The 16,008-nt window shown below is 42.1% G+C and overlaps 2 protein-coding genes across 7 annotated transcripts in view; one reads left to right on the top strand and one right to left on the bottom strand.

Moving 5' to 3' along the window:
- Positions 1-16,008, top strand: part of BORCS5 (BLOC-1 related complex subunit 5) — a 78,799-nt gene that overhangs the window by 57,142 nt on the left and 5,649 nt on the right. The window contains exon 5 of one of the 6 annotated variants that reach the window (XR_015743782.1): positions 13,641-14,096. The exons of 4 other annotated variants lie outside the window; for them this stretch is intronic. The gene's annotated coding sequence lies outside the window, so the exon portion shown is untranslated. Of the gene's footprint in view, positions 1-13,640; positions 15,033-16,008 lie in introns of those variants that run through there. One more of the 6 variants, XR_015743786.1, reaches the window with a different exon arrangement.
- DUSP16 (dual specificity phosphatase 16) overlaps positions 1-16,008 on the bottom strand; it is a 52,869-nt gene that overhangs the window by 15,579 nt on the left and 21,282 nt on the right. The window contains exons 2-3 of the mRNA XM_026702200.2: positions 10,907-11,507; positions 7,235-7,373 (exon numbers count right to left, since the gene is read on the bottom strand). Coding sequence (XP_026557985.1) covers positions 7,235-7,373; positions 10,907-11,137 — 370 coding nt within the window. The 5' untranslated portion in view covers positions 11,138-11,507. The remainder of the gene's footprint in view (positions 1-7,234; positions 7,374-10,906; positions 11,508-16,008) is intronic.

Consider the following 16,008-nt stretch of genomic DNA (forward strand, 5'->3'; position numbering starts at 1 on the left):
TAAACCACCGTCTCTTGCTCTGGCTACTATGCCCAGATGTTTTGAATTTTTAGAAGCAATCCCAGTCATGTCCCACCCCAATCAAAACAAAGAATTGTCTCCCTAGATGGAAAACACTGCAATACATCTTGGAGCATTCCATTTCAACTGTCTTTTATTTTTGCAAAACTCATCCAAATTACGCCACAGTCAGATCAAGGATGCCATTCACATAGTTTCCAGATCTTGCTGTCCACGTTTGGTGTGGATCAAAGTGTTTCAAATGGATAACAAAACTAAAAAGAAAGAAGCTCATAGAAGCTGAAATATTTAGGCAGGAGAAGCTCAGGTAACGTGGCTTCCAAAGGCTCCGAACAAGGAGATTATCAATAATCCGAATCTAATCTAATCCTAATCTAATTATTTAGAAGTGAAGGTAGACCAGGCCTTGTTTGAGAGAGAGAGAGAGCCCTGAGCTTTTCCTAAGGAATATTTCTGCTCCTGTAGATTTATTTTTTTAAATTTTGTTACCCCCTCCCCCGCAAGCCTGACTTAGATTGAATGGCGAAATATTTCCCTCTTCTTGCCCAGATTATGGTCTCAATGTATAACCAACCCTTGGCTACTAGTGTACCATAATGGATTGGCTTAAATCTTAAACTGAGATCTCAAGACAGAACAGGGGTTTAGAAACTGTTAAGAGACACAAGTAAAATAGGACCCAATAGGGATAAATTCCTTTGAACTTGGAAGGAATGGAAAGTAACTCAGAGCAAGCCAAGAAGAATTCATATGAAAAGGATATTGAGAATCGCATTTGAAACCATTGCATTCTCCTCAGCCAAGGCAAGTCCCCTGGTGTCAGGCTTAATGCCCAACAGAAGAACCAAAACAGTCATCTTGAAAATAGCAGTGAATAGTATCAACAAAGGGAAATGACATTATAAACAGTAATTAAACCTCGGTTCCCAAGAATGCCAAATTCTATTTGATAGGCTGGAAGAAATCATATGGATGTCCAGATGCAATGAACATAAGAGAATGCTGGCATTTTTCAATCAATGTTTACTCCACATATGATTTTTCAGACGAAGAGTGTTTTTTTGGGGGGGGGATAAACAACTTAAGAAAGGGACATGGTGGCTCAGTGGCTAAGATGCTGAGCTTCGATCAGAAAGGCCGGCAGCTCGGGGGTTCGAATCCCTAACACGGCGTAACAGGGTGAGCTCCTGTTACTTGTCCCAGCTTCTGCAGTTCAAAAGCGCGTAAAAAATGCAAGTAGAAAAATAGGGACCACTTTGGGTGGGAAGGTAAAAGCGTTCTGTGCGCCTTCGGCATTTAGTCATGCCGGCCCCATGACCACGGAGACGTCTTCGGACAGCGCTGGCTCTTTGGCTTTGTAATGGGGATGAGCACCGCCCCCTAGAGCCAGAAACGACTAGCATGTATGTGCGAGGGGAACCTCAACCTTTAAACAACTTATCTCAATGAGCAAGAGCACCAACCGTGTAGTTTCTCAAGACAAGGCAAGACAAACAGATGGAGACACTGTTTCTGAATCAGGCTGAGTTAAGGTTCTTTTCCTAAGGGACAGGAGGGAAATCTGTGCTCATAAAGATTCAGAAGAGAAAAAGATTGAATGTATTAAAAATGTAACAGATGGTATAGAAGGAGATAAACTCAATCCCCTGAAAACTTGGTGTCCCCTCTACCCTACAACAGAAAGTCTTATCACAGAAGGGAAGGAAGTGCTACCAGACAAGAACCTCAAATCTTCTGCCAAGGTCAGGTTTGAGTCTGCAGGCAGAAGTTGACTGAAACACTCAAGACAAACCACAAATGATCAGAGCCACCTAAATGAAAAGAAATGACTTTGAGCGGACAGGTAATTTAGCTGAGGTCCACCTCAACCTGTTCTGATAAAAGACTCTTTGGAGAAAACCCATCAGCTGAGGTGGACAAAAAGCAAGAATGGACATCTGGAAGATCTTCCCCAAGACATATTTTCCATTTGCAATTCCACCTTTGCTCTCTCTTGCCACATACTCCTGAAAGTGAAACAACTACCTCTAACCAACTTGATGGATCTTCAGGGTCATGACTTTTTTTTGTATCTGGTGGGATATTTATTGGTTAAGAACATTGATCTTTCTTTCACAAAACATTTCTCCAAACTTGATGCTTGGTTTATGCTGAACTAATGTGGGAAAATTGGCCGGGACTGGACTTGGGGAACTGGTGATATTCCAGCTATTAGAAGCAATCTAGAACTAAGGAGGAATTTCCTGACAGTTAGAACAATTAATCAGTGGAACGGCGTGTCTTCAGAAGTTGTGGGTTCTCCATTAATGGAGGTTTTTAAGAAGAGACTGGACAGTAATTTGTCCAGAATGATATAGGTTCTCCTGCTTCAACAGGGAGTTGAACTAGATCTAGAAGACCTTCCAACTCTGTTCTGTCCTGTCCTTTCATGTCCACTAGATACTGACAATTCTTCTGAAAGTTAAATCCAACTTTTATTTACAATGACCTCCCCAACCATCACAAATCAAATATTCAGAGAGTGAATTCAACACTGCTAACCATTATACAGGTAATCCTCAATTTACAAGCACAATTAAGGCCAACATTTCTATTGCTAAGTGAGACATGTTAACTGAAGTTTCTCATTTTACGACCTTTCTTGCCCCATATGTTAAGTGAATCACTAGCTGAGGATGCTGGCTGAGGAATTCTGGAAGTTGAAGTCCACAAGTCTTACAGTTGCCAACTTTGAAGGGCCCCTGAGCTACAAGATATGGAAACAAAACCCCCATATATCTCTTTTGAAGGACAAAACAGGCTATTATCCAGAACTTATGGAAGTCATTAGGGGTTTTTTTTGTGGACTGCAGGGATACTGACATGTTTTGGCAATCTAGCTTAGGTCATCTTAGCCCAGTTATACTTCATTTAGCCTGCTAGATCCCTCTCTCAGGAAACGGACAAAGCTTGTTTTGAATCATTCCGGCACAAGCATTACATCTGAGGTTACTCCTGAGTTTCTGAAATAAAAACACAATTCAACCTTGGGATGGTCCTAGCAGAGCTTTTTTAAAAAATCTCAAACGTTAATGCTGATTTGAGAGGACAGCGGCTGAATGCGATGTGCTTTTGAAATATTTTTTGATAAAATTGCCTACTTCTCCAGGGGACTGAGACATGGCTGTTCTTCCTATTCCATATTTTATAAAGCCACAGGGTTTGACCCTGCTAACTCTACGCCTCTTAGTCTCCAGAATATAATTGGCAAGTTATACGCTAGTCAGATCTGGTGGGGGACTTTGGGATTATCTGTCTCAGGAAAAAATATGTCAGGAAAAGAATAAGGTAGACTTTGAATCAATCTCCCCAACTAAACGCCAAGAATTTCTATGATAGCATCTGGTCAAAATATATGTCATACAGCCCAAAACATCAGTTCACTCTGGCTTTGTTGAAAATCAGACCTGATTTTAGTTTGATCTCATGGAGAGAAAAAACCCTAGCAGTCCACCAATTAGCATAAAATTCCAAGGCTTCAATGTCTACATATTCTCATTAGTTAGGGAATTGAAATAGATGCTTTTAATTAGCCAAGAAACACATGCCAATCTCCAATCGCTCTGGATCACGATTCCTCTATTACTCATCTCTCAATCTTTTAATGGCCAAATTCTTGGAATTTAACTGGAATCATGCTAGTTTTGTTTTTTTCTATTGACCCACCAGAGTTTCATTTGGTTTAAACAAATGGCGGATTTTGCACAGACTACACAACTGATTCTTCCTCTTCGAAGGCATCACATTTTCCTGTTACTTTAGATGTTTCATTCCAGCACAGAGATATAATCTGATTCCTTCTGGACTAACTGTTCCATCCTGACCCTTCAAAAGATTTTATTTAAGTTGTGACTGTTGAAGTAATAATAATAATAATAAAAAAGTAAAAATCGGTCAAGATTTTTCTATCAGAAGTCATAAGGGGTGGTGGTGAAATATAACAACTCTCTAATTTTTTTCAAGGTGTTAATATATCACAGAGAAGTTCTGAATTATTAGATTCTCTTTGGTGCTGGTGGTTTAGATGTTGGACTTGATTACAGATGATGCCCAAGTACAAACTAAACATAAATTATGGACAAATAAAATTTAGTATATCATGGGAAAAATCGATTCATCTACATCAGATTTTATACACCATAGCTAGCACATAGCTTCTAACTTCTGAAAGGAATCTGATAAAACAGGCATAAACAGTGGTGGGATTCAAAAAATTTTACTACTGGTTCTGTGGGTATGGCTTGGGCATGGCTTGGTGGGCGTGGCAGGGGAAGAATACTGCAACATCTCCATTCCCTCCCCACCCACTAACCTGCTTTCCAGCTCTGTTCTCCTGTGCAGGGCAACTAAAGAAGACCCAGCCAATCAGCTGGGACTCAGGAGGCGGAGAATAGATGGGGGTGGGGCCAGTCAGAGGTGGTATTGGCTGGTTCTTCGAACTACTCAAAACTTCCGGCACCGATTCTCCAGAACTTGTCAGAACTTGCTGAAGACCACTTCTGGGCATAAGCTCACCAAAAATATGTTTTTTTTTTAATAAACTGGGATAATCAGAAAAGGTGATTCTGGATCCTTCTGATGTTTTGCCATTATAGGCTAACTCAAGTCTTCTGCTACAAAGCTCCCAACTTTGTAATTCAATCTTTCTAACACCGTCAACAACTTCACTATCAAATCTGATGAAATTCAGTCTATATTACCACTCTTATTCCAAGGCCAGACAAACCCATTATCTCCATGCTTCTTTGTTGGAGAAAATCTAGACTAAACAGCAGCCCAGACCAAGCAAACATAAATATTAGGGAAGAGTCATTTAATGAACCCAAAGGTGCTTTTTCAAGAGGCAACTGGACTTTCTGGTTTTTCTTTGAAAGCGTTTCTCTTCTCATCCAAGAAGCTTCTTCAGCTCTGGAGAGCTGAAGAAGCTTCTTGGATGAGAAGCGAAACATCTTCAAAGAAAAAACAGGAAGTCCAGTTGCCTTGCTGAGGTACTGAAGATTTAATAGCTGACCAGCTATAAATGCTGATGCAATGAGAAGGAGTCAGCAGGGTATTGCCATTTTAAGACTCAGGTTGGGACAGCAGGGTATTGCCACTTTAAGAAGTTGTCTATATAAGAGAGACCATGAGAGGGTGTATGTCTCTCTCCTTGTGTTCTAACTCCACTGTAGTTCTTCCTGCAGAGTAATGAAGATAGATTTCTTGCCCGCTATGTGCCTACTACATATATGTATGTATATAGCAGTCTTGTATATAAACCACTGTTAAAAGACAAAGCCTCTGTCTGCTTTGTTGTGCTCCTGGGTTATCTCAAAATAGCAGTCATGCTGCAATCACTCTTGACATGCCTCTTGAAAAAGCACCTTTGGGACAAGCCTGACCTGGATGACTGAGAATCTCCACAGACATTTAATAAACGAGGCTGTTTTCTTGCCTTCCCTGTTTCTTTGTCCTCTGTGCCCCTAAAATACTTCGCCCTGTGTTTTCAACAGCTCAGCCTGGAGAACCCATTGCACCTCCTCTACTCTTTGCCTTTTGTACGGCTCGGTGACCCTTGAACTCAAACATTTAAAGAGTTTGTCATCAACTTGCTGAGATAAGGCTATTCAGGACCTCCAGAGATAAGAGCCAAAGAAAGACTGTACACACGGGACAGGCCACGTGATTGTGTTAATCTGGGCCTTAAAAGCTCTTTAAGGGAAGACTAGAGAGCTGCCATGACGGAACAGGCTTCTGCGTTCAGGGCATTCCAAGGAGGAAATGAAATGTTACTGTGGTTTAATTTCCTCCAGCCTTGTAATCTATACAGTGTTTGGGTAATAGCTGACCCTTTTACATACCAACCTTGGACTGAAAAGATAACAGTTGTTGACACTGCAGTTTGTTTTCTTCTTTTTTCTCATTAATTTAAAAACAGAGGCACTACACCCAACATTTAAAAACAACAGTTTAGCAGTTAGCACAATCTCAAGAGAGGCAAGGAGAGTGTTTCTCCTTTCTTAATCGTTCTCCCAAGAATGTTTTAAAAATTGCTCTTCTCAAATGTGGCTGAAGGTTACATTTTTCCCATCTCTCCCACCATCACATTTTTTCCCCTAGGTCTGTTTTGACAACTTTATACAGAGACCCCAACTTTATTTGGTTCCTAAAGAATGACTCAGGTGTAAGAGGCTGTGGCATATTATACCAAAATGTAAATGGGGTGGGAGAAATAATTTAAAGCCAGGCAAATATGCCAACTGTAAGAGACCAAAGCAGATTTACCAAAGGTAAGAAGAAAGCATGTCTGATGAGCCATTTTCCTGGATTCCACCCTCCCCACCCAAAAATATTTGACAAGTTCAAATTGGATTTGGTGTTTTTCATTTAGGGCAGTATACGGGCTCTTGAGATTGATGTCAGCCCTTTGAGATAGGACAAGTCAAGAAGCAGATGTGACAGGGATTCCAGAAAATGCCGTTTCATTCTTGTAGGCAGGGGTGGGATTCAGCCGGTTCGGGCCGGTTTGAGAGAACCGGATGTTAAATTTTGCTGAACTGTTTTTTGCTGAAGCGACCGGCTGGCCCTGCCCACCCCACCCCAACCTGCCCCTGCCAGGAGTCTCTGTGTGGCCCATTTTGGATGCAGGTCCGTGAGGAGGGTCTGGGAGGGTGAAAAACGGCCCTCCCAGAAGTTCCAGATGTCTGGAAATGGGCCTGTTTCTGGCTTCCGGAAGGCCTCTGGAGCCCAGGGGAGGCAGTTTTCACCCTCCCAGAGGCCCAAGAGAAGCCTCCGGACTCTGAGGAAGGTGAAAAACAGCCCTCCTGGAATTTCAGTAGGCCACGCCCACCATGGCCACACCCACCCAGCAACCGGGCAGAGAACCAGCTGTTGAGATTTTCAAATCCCACCCCTGCTTGTAGGTTAGAATAACAGAATATGAAAAGCCTATCCCTAGTTTTTTATCTGCTGCACCTAATGCCAAGCAGGAGAAAGCCAGATCCATTCCATGTTCTTTCTGAACCGCCATAACAGCCCACTTGGCTAAGATGAGCATTTTCTTCAATTGAAAAGAGAAAGGAAGGACACAGCTCGGCAAAACAAGTTCAGCGCCAGAAGTTACGCGCGCTTATTCTTTGGAGTGACTGGTGCAGTCCCTTGTGTCCTTGCTCAGGTGTTCAGCCGCGAATCCTACCTGCAAGCAGGTGAACAGAGCTGAAGCTTTTCTCCAATTTTCTCAGCAGGAGACTCAAGAAGGAATCGGGAGGGACAGCAGCCAGATCTGTTGAGTTTTGGTCATACACCACGACTTCCTGTTTGCCATCGATTTCAACCTAAGGCAAGCCAGGGAGAAGAGACAAGAAATAGTTTTCAATGTAGTCCAAATTTTACCTTTCTGCTATGGTTTTTCTGGATGACTCTATTACTGTACACATTTCCTGTCTCAAACAGGAATGATTTCAAGCAACAGTAATAGCACTTAGACTTATATATCGCTTCACAGTGCTTTACAGCCTCCTCTAAGCAGTTTACAGAGTCAGCCTATTGCCCCCAACAATCTGGGTCCTCATTTTACCGACCTCGGAAGGATGGAAGGCTGAGTCAAGCTTGAGTCAGTGGGCAGAGTTAGCCTGCAATACTGCATTCCACCCGCTGTACCACCATGGCTCTTAATCCCTCTTGTTTCCCAACTTCTGGCTTCTTTCTCAACACAGAAAAATATGCTAAGGCTGGAATATTAGAAAAAGACCCCAGCATTTTGCCTGGGGCTGTAGCACCAAGAACGATGTATCAAAGATATATGGGCCCCGAACTTTCATTATCTTGCAGAGATTCAACTGGAAAACTGGCCAGTTCTTATCCTTTTGCTTTTGACAGTTGGATTATATAATACCTGAAGCATATAATCATTGCTGGCATCAGCACAAAATTGTTTCATGTTTCCAGGCATTTAAAAGGAAAAAAAACCAACAATATTTCTTATCAACAATGTTTTATTGCTACCTAATGTTGGCAATTTCGTGCTGCACTGATTGTTACTATGAAACCAAGCTGTCTTCAGGGTAAGCTCATAAAACAATGTGATTTATTTGCCTTCTGGTGAAAAGTGGCCAAGGCCACCAGAGCCACTGTTTTGTGAGAGGGCCCAATGATACGTTCCTACAAGTGCAAAAGGGGATACGGATCCTGGATTTACTTCAATGGGCAAATTTAGTCATTGAATTCCTTGGGGAGCAGTAAAAGTGTGGGAGAAGGAAAGGCGGAGGGTGGAATCAAGAGAGGAATTAGCCTGGAATGTTTATGTTGCTACCAACAGTTCAAGTCCAGCCCCTCTTGAATTCTGTTGACTCTTATCTAGCACAATTTATTGCTGGCTTTTATTAGACTGGATTCTTGTATACAGGATTGAACAATAAATCAGTCTGACTGGAATGTAACATGGAGTCCTGATTCTTAACACCTGACAAATGCTTTCTGTATACAGGTAGCCCTTTCTCAATGAAGACTCATTCAGAAACCATTCAAACTAAGATGGTGCTAAACAAGTGGTACTTAGGACCAGTCCTTGTATTACATATGAGCCGTGGTGGCGCAGTGGTTAGAATGCACTACTGCAGGCTACTTCTGCTGACTGCCAGCTGACTGCAATTTGGCAGTTCAAATCTCACCAGGCTCAAGGTTGACTCAACCTTTCATCCTTCTGAGGTGGGTAAAATGAGGACCCAGATTATTGGGGGGCAATAGGCTGACTCTGTAAACCGCCTTGAGAGGGCTGCAAAGTACTGTGAAGTGGTATATAAGTGCTATTGCTCTCCCTTCCTTCCTCCCTCCCTCCTTCCCTTTCTCATTCTCCTTCCTGGTGGCGCAATGGTTAGAATGCAATATTGCAGGCTGACTCTGCCAACTGCCATCAGTTCGACTCTCACTGGCTAGCCTTCCATCCTTCTGAGTTCACTTAAATGAAGACCCAGATTGTTGGGGACAATATGCTGACTTTGTAAACCACTTAGAGAGGGCTGTGAAGCGGTATAGAAGTGTAAATGTTATTGGTATTGCTAGTGCTGTGTTGATCCTCAGTGTCCTGCAGTCATGTGATCACAATTTGCAGCCTTCTTGGTTGGCTTCTTACACGTAAAATCAATGAGAGCACTGGGAGGAGACGACAAGGGGACATTGTGCTTAACAACGGCAATCAGAAATGCTGTAGTTTCTATCACGCAGTTATGTGATGTTGCACTTTATTCGTGCATCATTTAATGATGGAAATTCTAAACTCAATTACCGTTCTTAAGCTATAATTCCAAGAAATATACATTACTCCAATGAGCTTTGGGAACATGTAACAGCATTCAAACAGAAAGCAAGATTATTTAGGAGAATAACGTCTTTCAGAATGAATATTTGGAGACCATAATTTGATCATTCTGAAACACTAAAAACGAAGCAGAATCTTATTTACTGTTTGGCAAATACCGAACAGTGCAGGGATGCAGGATGATTGGGGTTGGCGTTGGTTTTAATATATGCCTTTTATTGTTTTCCTACTGTTTTAAATTTTGCCTTCTACCAAAAGTTAGCTATTTCTAGCGCACAATCCGACAGAGGAATGGGGGATGCAAGTGTAATGAATTAATTAAGTGAAATATAGCCCTGATTTTCACACTGGGCTAAAATCTGCCAATTGTTAAGCTTTGGCTCGGCTGGACGTGTAAACCAAATCGCTGTGGTTGCGCTAGCTGACAGCAAAGCAATGTTATGATCTCACTGCAAATTATGACTCATTCAGACGATCGTGGCCAAAACAAAAACCGGGTTAAAATAAAGCACATTCGTCTTTGAAGGCCTAATATGCTAAGTCTGCCAGAGAGCCTGGAATGGGGATTTCATGCACTCCGAGACAAATTTCTCTGACTCTGTGGAGGACTGGCGTCCACAAGCATCCTCGGGGGAGTGAGGGGGTCAAGTGAGATCAAATGCGTCATCTGTGGCTTCTCTACCGGATGGACGCTCGTGTTTGTATCGGCAGGACCACAAGTTGCGATCCGCTTAACCTGAGGTGAACTGTTTTTTTTTTGTTTTTTTGTTTTACGTGACAAAAGAAAAGGCTAAACCTTACGGCTATTTCAGTTCATAAAACATCAAACTCTTCCTCCCAAGAGTGTTTATTTTACCTTTCCATTGTAGCCACATTTTTTCAGGATTGAGAGCAAATTGTTGTTAGCAATGCTCAGGATAAGGCCGGTATCAAGAAAACTCTTGATTCTACTTAAGAATCATTTGTGCCATCATCGGACAGCATTGCAAAAAAAAAAAAAAAGTTGTTGAGACTTTGGAAAAAGGGCAGAGAAGAGCAACTAAGACGTTTAAAGGCCCGGACACGAAAATGTATGAAGAAGGATGGCAGGAATTGGGTAGGGCCAGTCTAGAGGAAAAAAAGACTGGGGCTGACATGATAACAGTATTCCAGTGTTTGAGGGGCTACCATAAAGAGAAGGGGATCAACTTATTTAAAAAAAACAACAACAGAAGGAAAGACAAGAAAGAATGGATGGAAACTAATCAAGGAGAGAAGCAACCTGGAATTAAGAAGAAACTTCCTAACGGTGAGGACAATTAACCAGTGGAACAAAGTTGTGAGTGCTTCATCAATGGAGGTTTTTAAGAAAAGACTGGACGGCCCACCTGTCTGAAATCGTATAAGTGCTTGGGCTTGGCGTTGGACTAGAAGAGCTCAAAGGTTTCTTCCAGCTCTGTTCCGGTTGGCTGATCTCTTGCCAATTCCCAATTCTGTCCTTCATCTATAAATGTATTTCCCCACCGCCCCTCAAAAAGGAAAACCCCCACTGCCTGCTTCCCAGCGCCTCACCTTCTGTTTTGCCGAATGCTGAATAAGTTCGGTGATCAGCACCTTATCCTGCTGCAACCTGCGCTTCATGAGCTTCGAGCAATGGATGTTGATGGCCTCCAAGATATGGGACATGTTGTATTCCACAAAGGGGCGGCTGTCAATCAGGAGCAATTTCTCCATGCTGCTTTCCAGCCAAGTCACCAGCCTCTCTCCGGGGATGAGCTGAGCACCATTCATTTCATCCGCCATGACAACCACAGGCGCTTGAACTGGAGCAAGGCTTTGCTTTTTAATCTGCGGCCCCCACGAAGACGATGAGGTAATGGCTATGAACTTAAAGGCCCAGACTCTCCATTGTCCTCCAAAGGAATGAGGTCATCTTGGTGGAGACTGGCAAGAGGAAAGGGAGATCCATTTTCTCTTTCGGAGGGTCCTCTAGAGAGAAATGCCCCGTCCAGCCGTGCCATACAAAGACGCCCCTCAGAAGCCATTCATCTTGGGCTACGGAGTCGCCATTTCGCTCTCTCACAAAAGATCCTTCTCAGATGCTCCTGCCATTACCTCATTCTCTATCTTTGTTCCCCCATCGTTGGTTGTCTTCTCCGAGCAGCCTAGGAGCCTGTACAGAAACGAGGCAAACAGAAAGGAAACAAAAACCAACAAGGAGGGAGATGAGACTCTCTAAATCCCAGCCCTGCCTCCCCTTCGTTTGCTCCCACTCTGGTTGTAACAGCAGGGGCCTCGTTCTCTGGCAACCCCCAAAGGTGTGTGCATATGTGTGTGTGCGTGTGTGTGTGTGCGCACGGTGGCACCGCAGCCAAGCCTGGTTAACACTTGCCATGTGTTCCTCAGGGAGGAAAGGTAGAAAGCAAAAAAGGCAACGTCTGGGATGCTTGCTGTATGGAGGAATCTGGTAGCCCCTTTTCAGACTAATCAAAAGAACCACAAGGAAACCAAATCCTAAGTATAACTAAGCAAAATGGAGTAAGAAAGGGGATCTTCTCAATGAGTATAAATGGATTAAATTCCCCTTCTAAACGAAGATATATATATATTTTTACAATTATGAAAATTGGACACAGAAGTAATTGGTTTACAAGAAACACACGTAAAGAAACAGCTATAAATTTTTAGAATACCCCCAAATTGGGGAAACTATATTTTACATCTGTACAGCAAAAGAGAGAGTGAGTAGTAGTCTGATATATAAAAGAATCATTGGATTCTAAACAGATATATTCAGATGAAGAAGGAAGAATTTTGATGGTGGAAATAATAACTAAACAAAAAAAGATTTTGATAATCTATATATATAAAAGCGAAATACCACTCATGCATCATCATAAAATCTCCAGAACCGTAAAGCCTACAAACTTGAAATTTGGCACATATGTCCCTCTTGGCTTCTAGGTGCTCACTAAGAAAGGACTTTTAGAAATGACCATTAAAGCATTAGTATTTCCTATATTATTATTAACACGCTCTGATGCTAAGGAGTTCTACTGCCCCTCCCCACCTGAAAAGAAATCTCTTCCAAATGCCAAACACAAGCAGAGGAGAGGAGTTTCAGTTTTAGTTTCACAGAATAGTTGAGCTAAGTCACGCCCAGGCTCCTTGCTGTCTCCTTGCTCACACAGCAAATATTGTTTCAGTTCCAAACAGCCCTCAACTCTCACACACTGACAGGACGCTAGCCAGATGAATATTGATTTTTTCCCCCTTATTTTCCTCCCCAAAAACTAAGCCCGGCCACATAGTTTTGTAGTGAAGCACAGGTATCAAACTAATAGCAATATATGCACCAAATGATAAACAAGGAAATTTTAACCCAAAATTACATAAGAAAATATTAGGAATGGAATATCAGACTAACCAAGTTTTATTGAAAGGACAGAAGCTTTCGGGAGATCTGGGCACCAGTCTAGCCCCTCCACGGATCTGAAGAATAGACCTGCATTTCACAAAACCTTCAGCCTTTTCATAAAATTGATGAAAATTAATGCTGGATTCGTTCTTCGTCCTGGGCACTGTTGAATAATGCAGCTCTCATCTTACACTGCTGTAAAAGCAAAACCTGATCTTCACCCCTAACGTCCAGAGGGATAATCTCCAGGGACAAAAAATAGCTATCCTAGATATTGATTCTCTAGGAAGAGGATAAATAAGGCCACCGAAAGCTTCCACATACAAGAACAGGCATTTCACCCATTCATGAAACTTGGAGCAGTACTGCAACTTCATTCAGCTGGAACCTCTAAAATTAGCAGAATGGACCGGGGCTTCCCTGAAATGAAGTATTGATTTAATGCAGAGCTCTCCAAACTTGGCAACTTTAAGATTTGTGGACTTCAACTCCTAGAATATCTGTCTTAACAAGTCTTAAAGTTGCCGAGTTTGGGGACTCCTGATTTAAAGGGTTTCTTTCCATACACACTGAAGCATCTGCAGCAAGCGGTTAAAAAGGCACTACGGCGGTCACAACCACGTATCTTAAACCCCACTCCTCTTTACACAATTTTTTAAAACCCTCCACCCCAAAAGCTCCCAGCGTGTAAACGAACAGGGACGAACACAATCTTTTCCTGTGCATTTTAAATAAGAGATTAGAAAGGAACACTTAGGTCGTAAAAGCCAACTCATTTTTCAAACAGACGCAGTTTTAAGAATTAAACTGGACAGTCTCTAAAATGATCGTGTGAAATGTTCCTAATAGATGAGGCTTGACTATCATGGGTGTTTATTTCTTCCCCAGGCACAGCTGGAGGAAGACTAGCTGTCTTCTGTCATTCCTGGCTTCTTTCCAACAATGATGTCGGCGAGAACAGGCCTGAAGCCCCACAAGATTCTTGGCCAATGTCCAGGATTTCATCATTTGGTTGGTTGTTGCAAAAAGGGTGACTTCAGCACAGAATGGTTGAAAAGCACTGATTTAATCACTAACGAGAGCCAGGCTGGGAAGCCAGCTGCCCACCAACCAAAATCCATGCCAGGCATCGTACAAATGACCATCTCTGGCACCTGATTTGGCACCCTTTAAGCATAATGCTGCCATCATATTTATCTCTCTTTAAGCAAAAGGAAAAAAAAAAAATCTCAAAATGCCCCCTTAGAACCTGCGCTATTGATCTGAATCCGTCCCCAAACTGGAAATCCAATGAGGGCCGGGGCCTCAAAAACATTGCCCTGAAGGTGTCCTGTAAAAGTATAGAATTTGCTCCAAATAAATAACCTTTGACTTTATGTTCTGGAATGTGTTGAAACAGCTCGCGAAACTTTCCAACGTTATTTTGAAAGATGTCAAATTGTCATTGTTTGGGGTTTGGGTTTTTTTTTTTTTTTGGCTTTTTTGCAACTGTAGAAAGTTACCACCCATCCCACTCCTAGAAGAATGAAATATTTTGAGAAATATTAAAGAGGCAGAATATTATCTTTCCCTGAATGAAAAATGGAGAAAATTGCTCTTGGAGAGCAGCCCCAACCTTCCTTAATATCCCTCAGCAGATGTCAGCACTTAAGAGATAGCTAGCTCTATTCATAAGCAAATATCCTTACCCGAGATCCAACAACTTTGGAAATGGAAAGAGACAATTTTCAATCTTTATAGCACCAAAGTATCTTCAGAAACACCTTCACTAGGTGAGAACTCTCCTGCACTCTTTATCCCACGGCAGAGGTGGGATTCAGCAGGTTCTGGCCAGTTCTGGAGAACCGGTAGTGGAAATTTTGAGTAGTTCAGAGAACCGGCAAATCCCACCCCTGACTGGCCCCGCCCCCATCTATTCTCCGCCTCCCATTGAGTCCCAGCTGATTGGCTGGGTCTTCTTTGGTTGCTCTGCACAGGTGAACAGAGCTGGAAAGCAGCTTAGTGGGGTGGGCAGGGAATGGGGATTTTTCAGTATCCTTTCCCTGCCATGCCCACCAAGCCACATCTACAGAACCAGTAGTAAAAAAATTTGAATCCCACCATTGTTCCACACGGTACAAAGCATGGGATACCTCACTACCAAGAAATCGAAACCTTAACACGTTTCAGTCTTAGCAGCGAGGATTATTTTTGCACAATGTTGGAAAAATGAAGAAGCACCGCAAGATGGAAGGATAATTAAGAAGATATTAAGGTTGTGCAGAAATGGACAGGCTTACATTGAAAACAAAACAGAAAGAAGACACAGAATATTACCAAATAATGGAAAATGTTTTTCCAGCAGATGGAAAAAAGGGGGTGGAAAGCAATAAGAAGGGAATTTGTATTGTTAAGCAATTTAAATACCCAGACAACACGGTGTTGATCAAGCACTAAGAAATATAATAAATAGAAAATTAATAACATTTATTAAAAACAAGAAATTGAAACCTATTGGGGATCCTGAGGATCTGACAGTATAGGTAGTCCTTGGCTTACAACAATTCATATAGCGACCATTCAAAGTTACAAGTTATGACCCTTTTTCACACTGACAGCCATTGCAGCATCCCCATGGCCTTGTGATCAAAATTCAGACCCTTGGCAGCTGACTCATATTGATGATGGTTGCAGTGTCCTAGGGGTCATGGGATCATACTTCTGACCAGCAGAGTAAATCAGGAAGCCAGATTCACTTAACAACGGGGTTACTAACTTAACCACTGCAGTGATTCAGTTAAACAAGTGTGGCAAGAAAAGTTGCAAAATGGGGAAAATTCACTCATCGACTGTCTTGCTTAGCAACAGAAACATTGGGACTCAATTGTGGCTGTAAGTCGAGGACTACCTGTTTAACTGTTGCTAAAATTGTTGAGAAATGCCTTTAAAAGAAATCATTTGCAACCTAAAGATTCATTCGTTGTCACAACTAATTGTGCATATATGGTAAGGATGGGAGCTACAACATTGTGTTTTTTTTTTACTGTATTCTTTTTTGGTTTGTTAATTTTATGACTGAAAACTGCTGAGAATCAGGTGAAGCAAATTTATTCAACAAATAAATATTTTCTGGTCCAAAAAGGATTAGACATTGTCCTTGGGGGAAAGAAGTTGATATGGGGCTAAAAAATGATTTAACACCAGATTAAACCCAGATTGTTGGGGGCAATAGGCTGACTCTGAAAACTGCTTAGAGAGGGCTGTAAAGCACTATAAA

Source organism: Pseudonaja textilis, chromosome 5 (genome assembly GCF_049901715.1).
Source record: "Pseudonaja textilis isolate UNSWEBS1 chromosome 5, rPseTex1.2, whole genome shotgun sequence".
Classification (NCBI taxonomy): domain Eukaryota; kingdom Metazoa; phylum Chordata; class Lepidosauria; order Squamata; family Elapidae; genus Pseudonaja; species Pseudonaja textilis.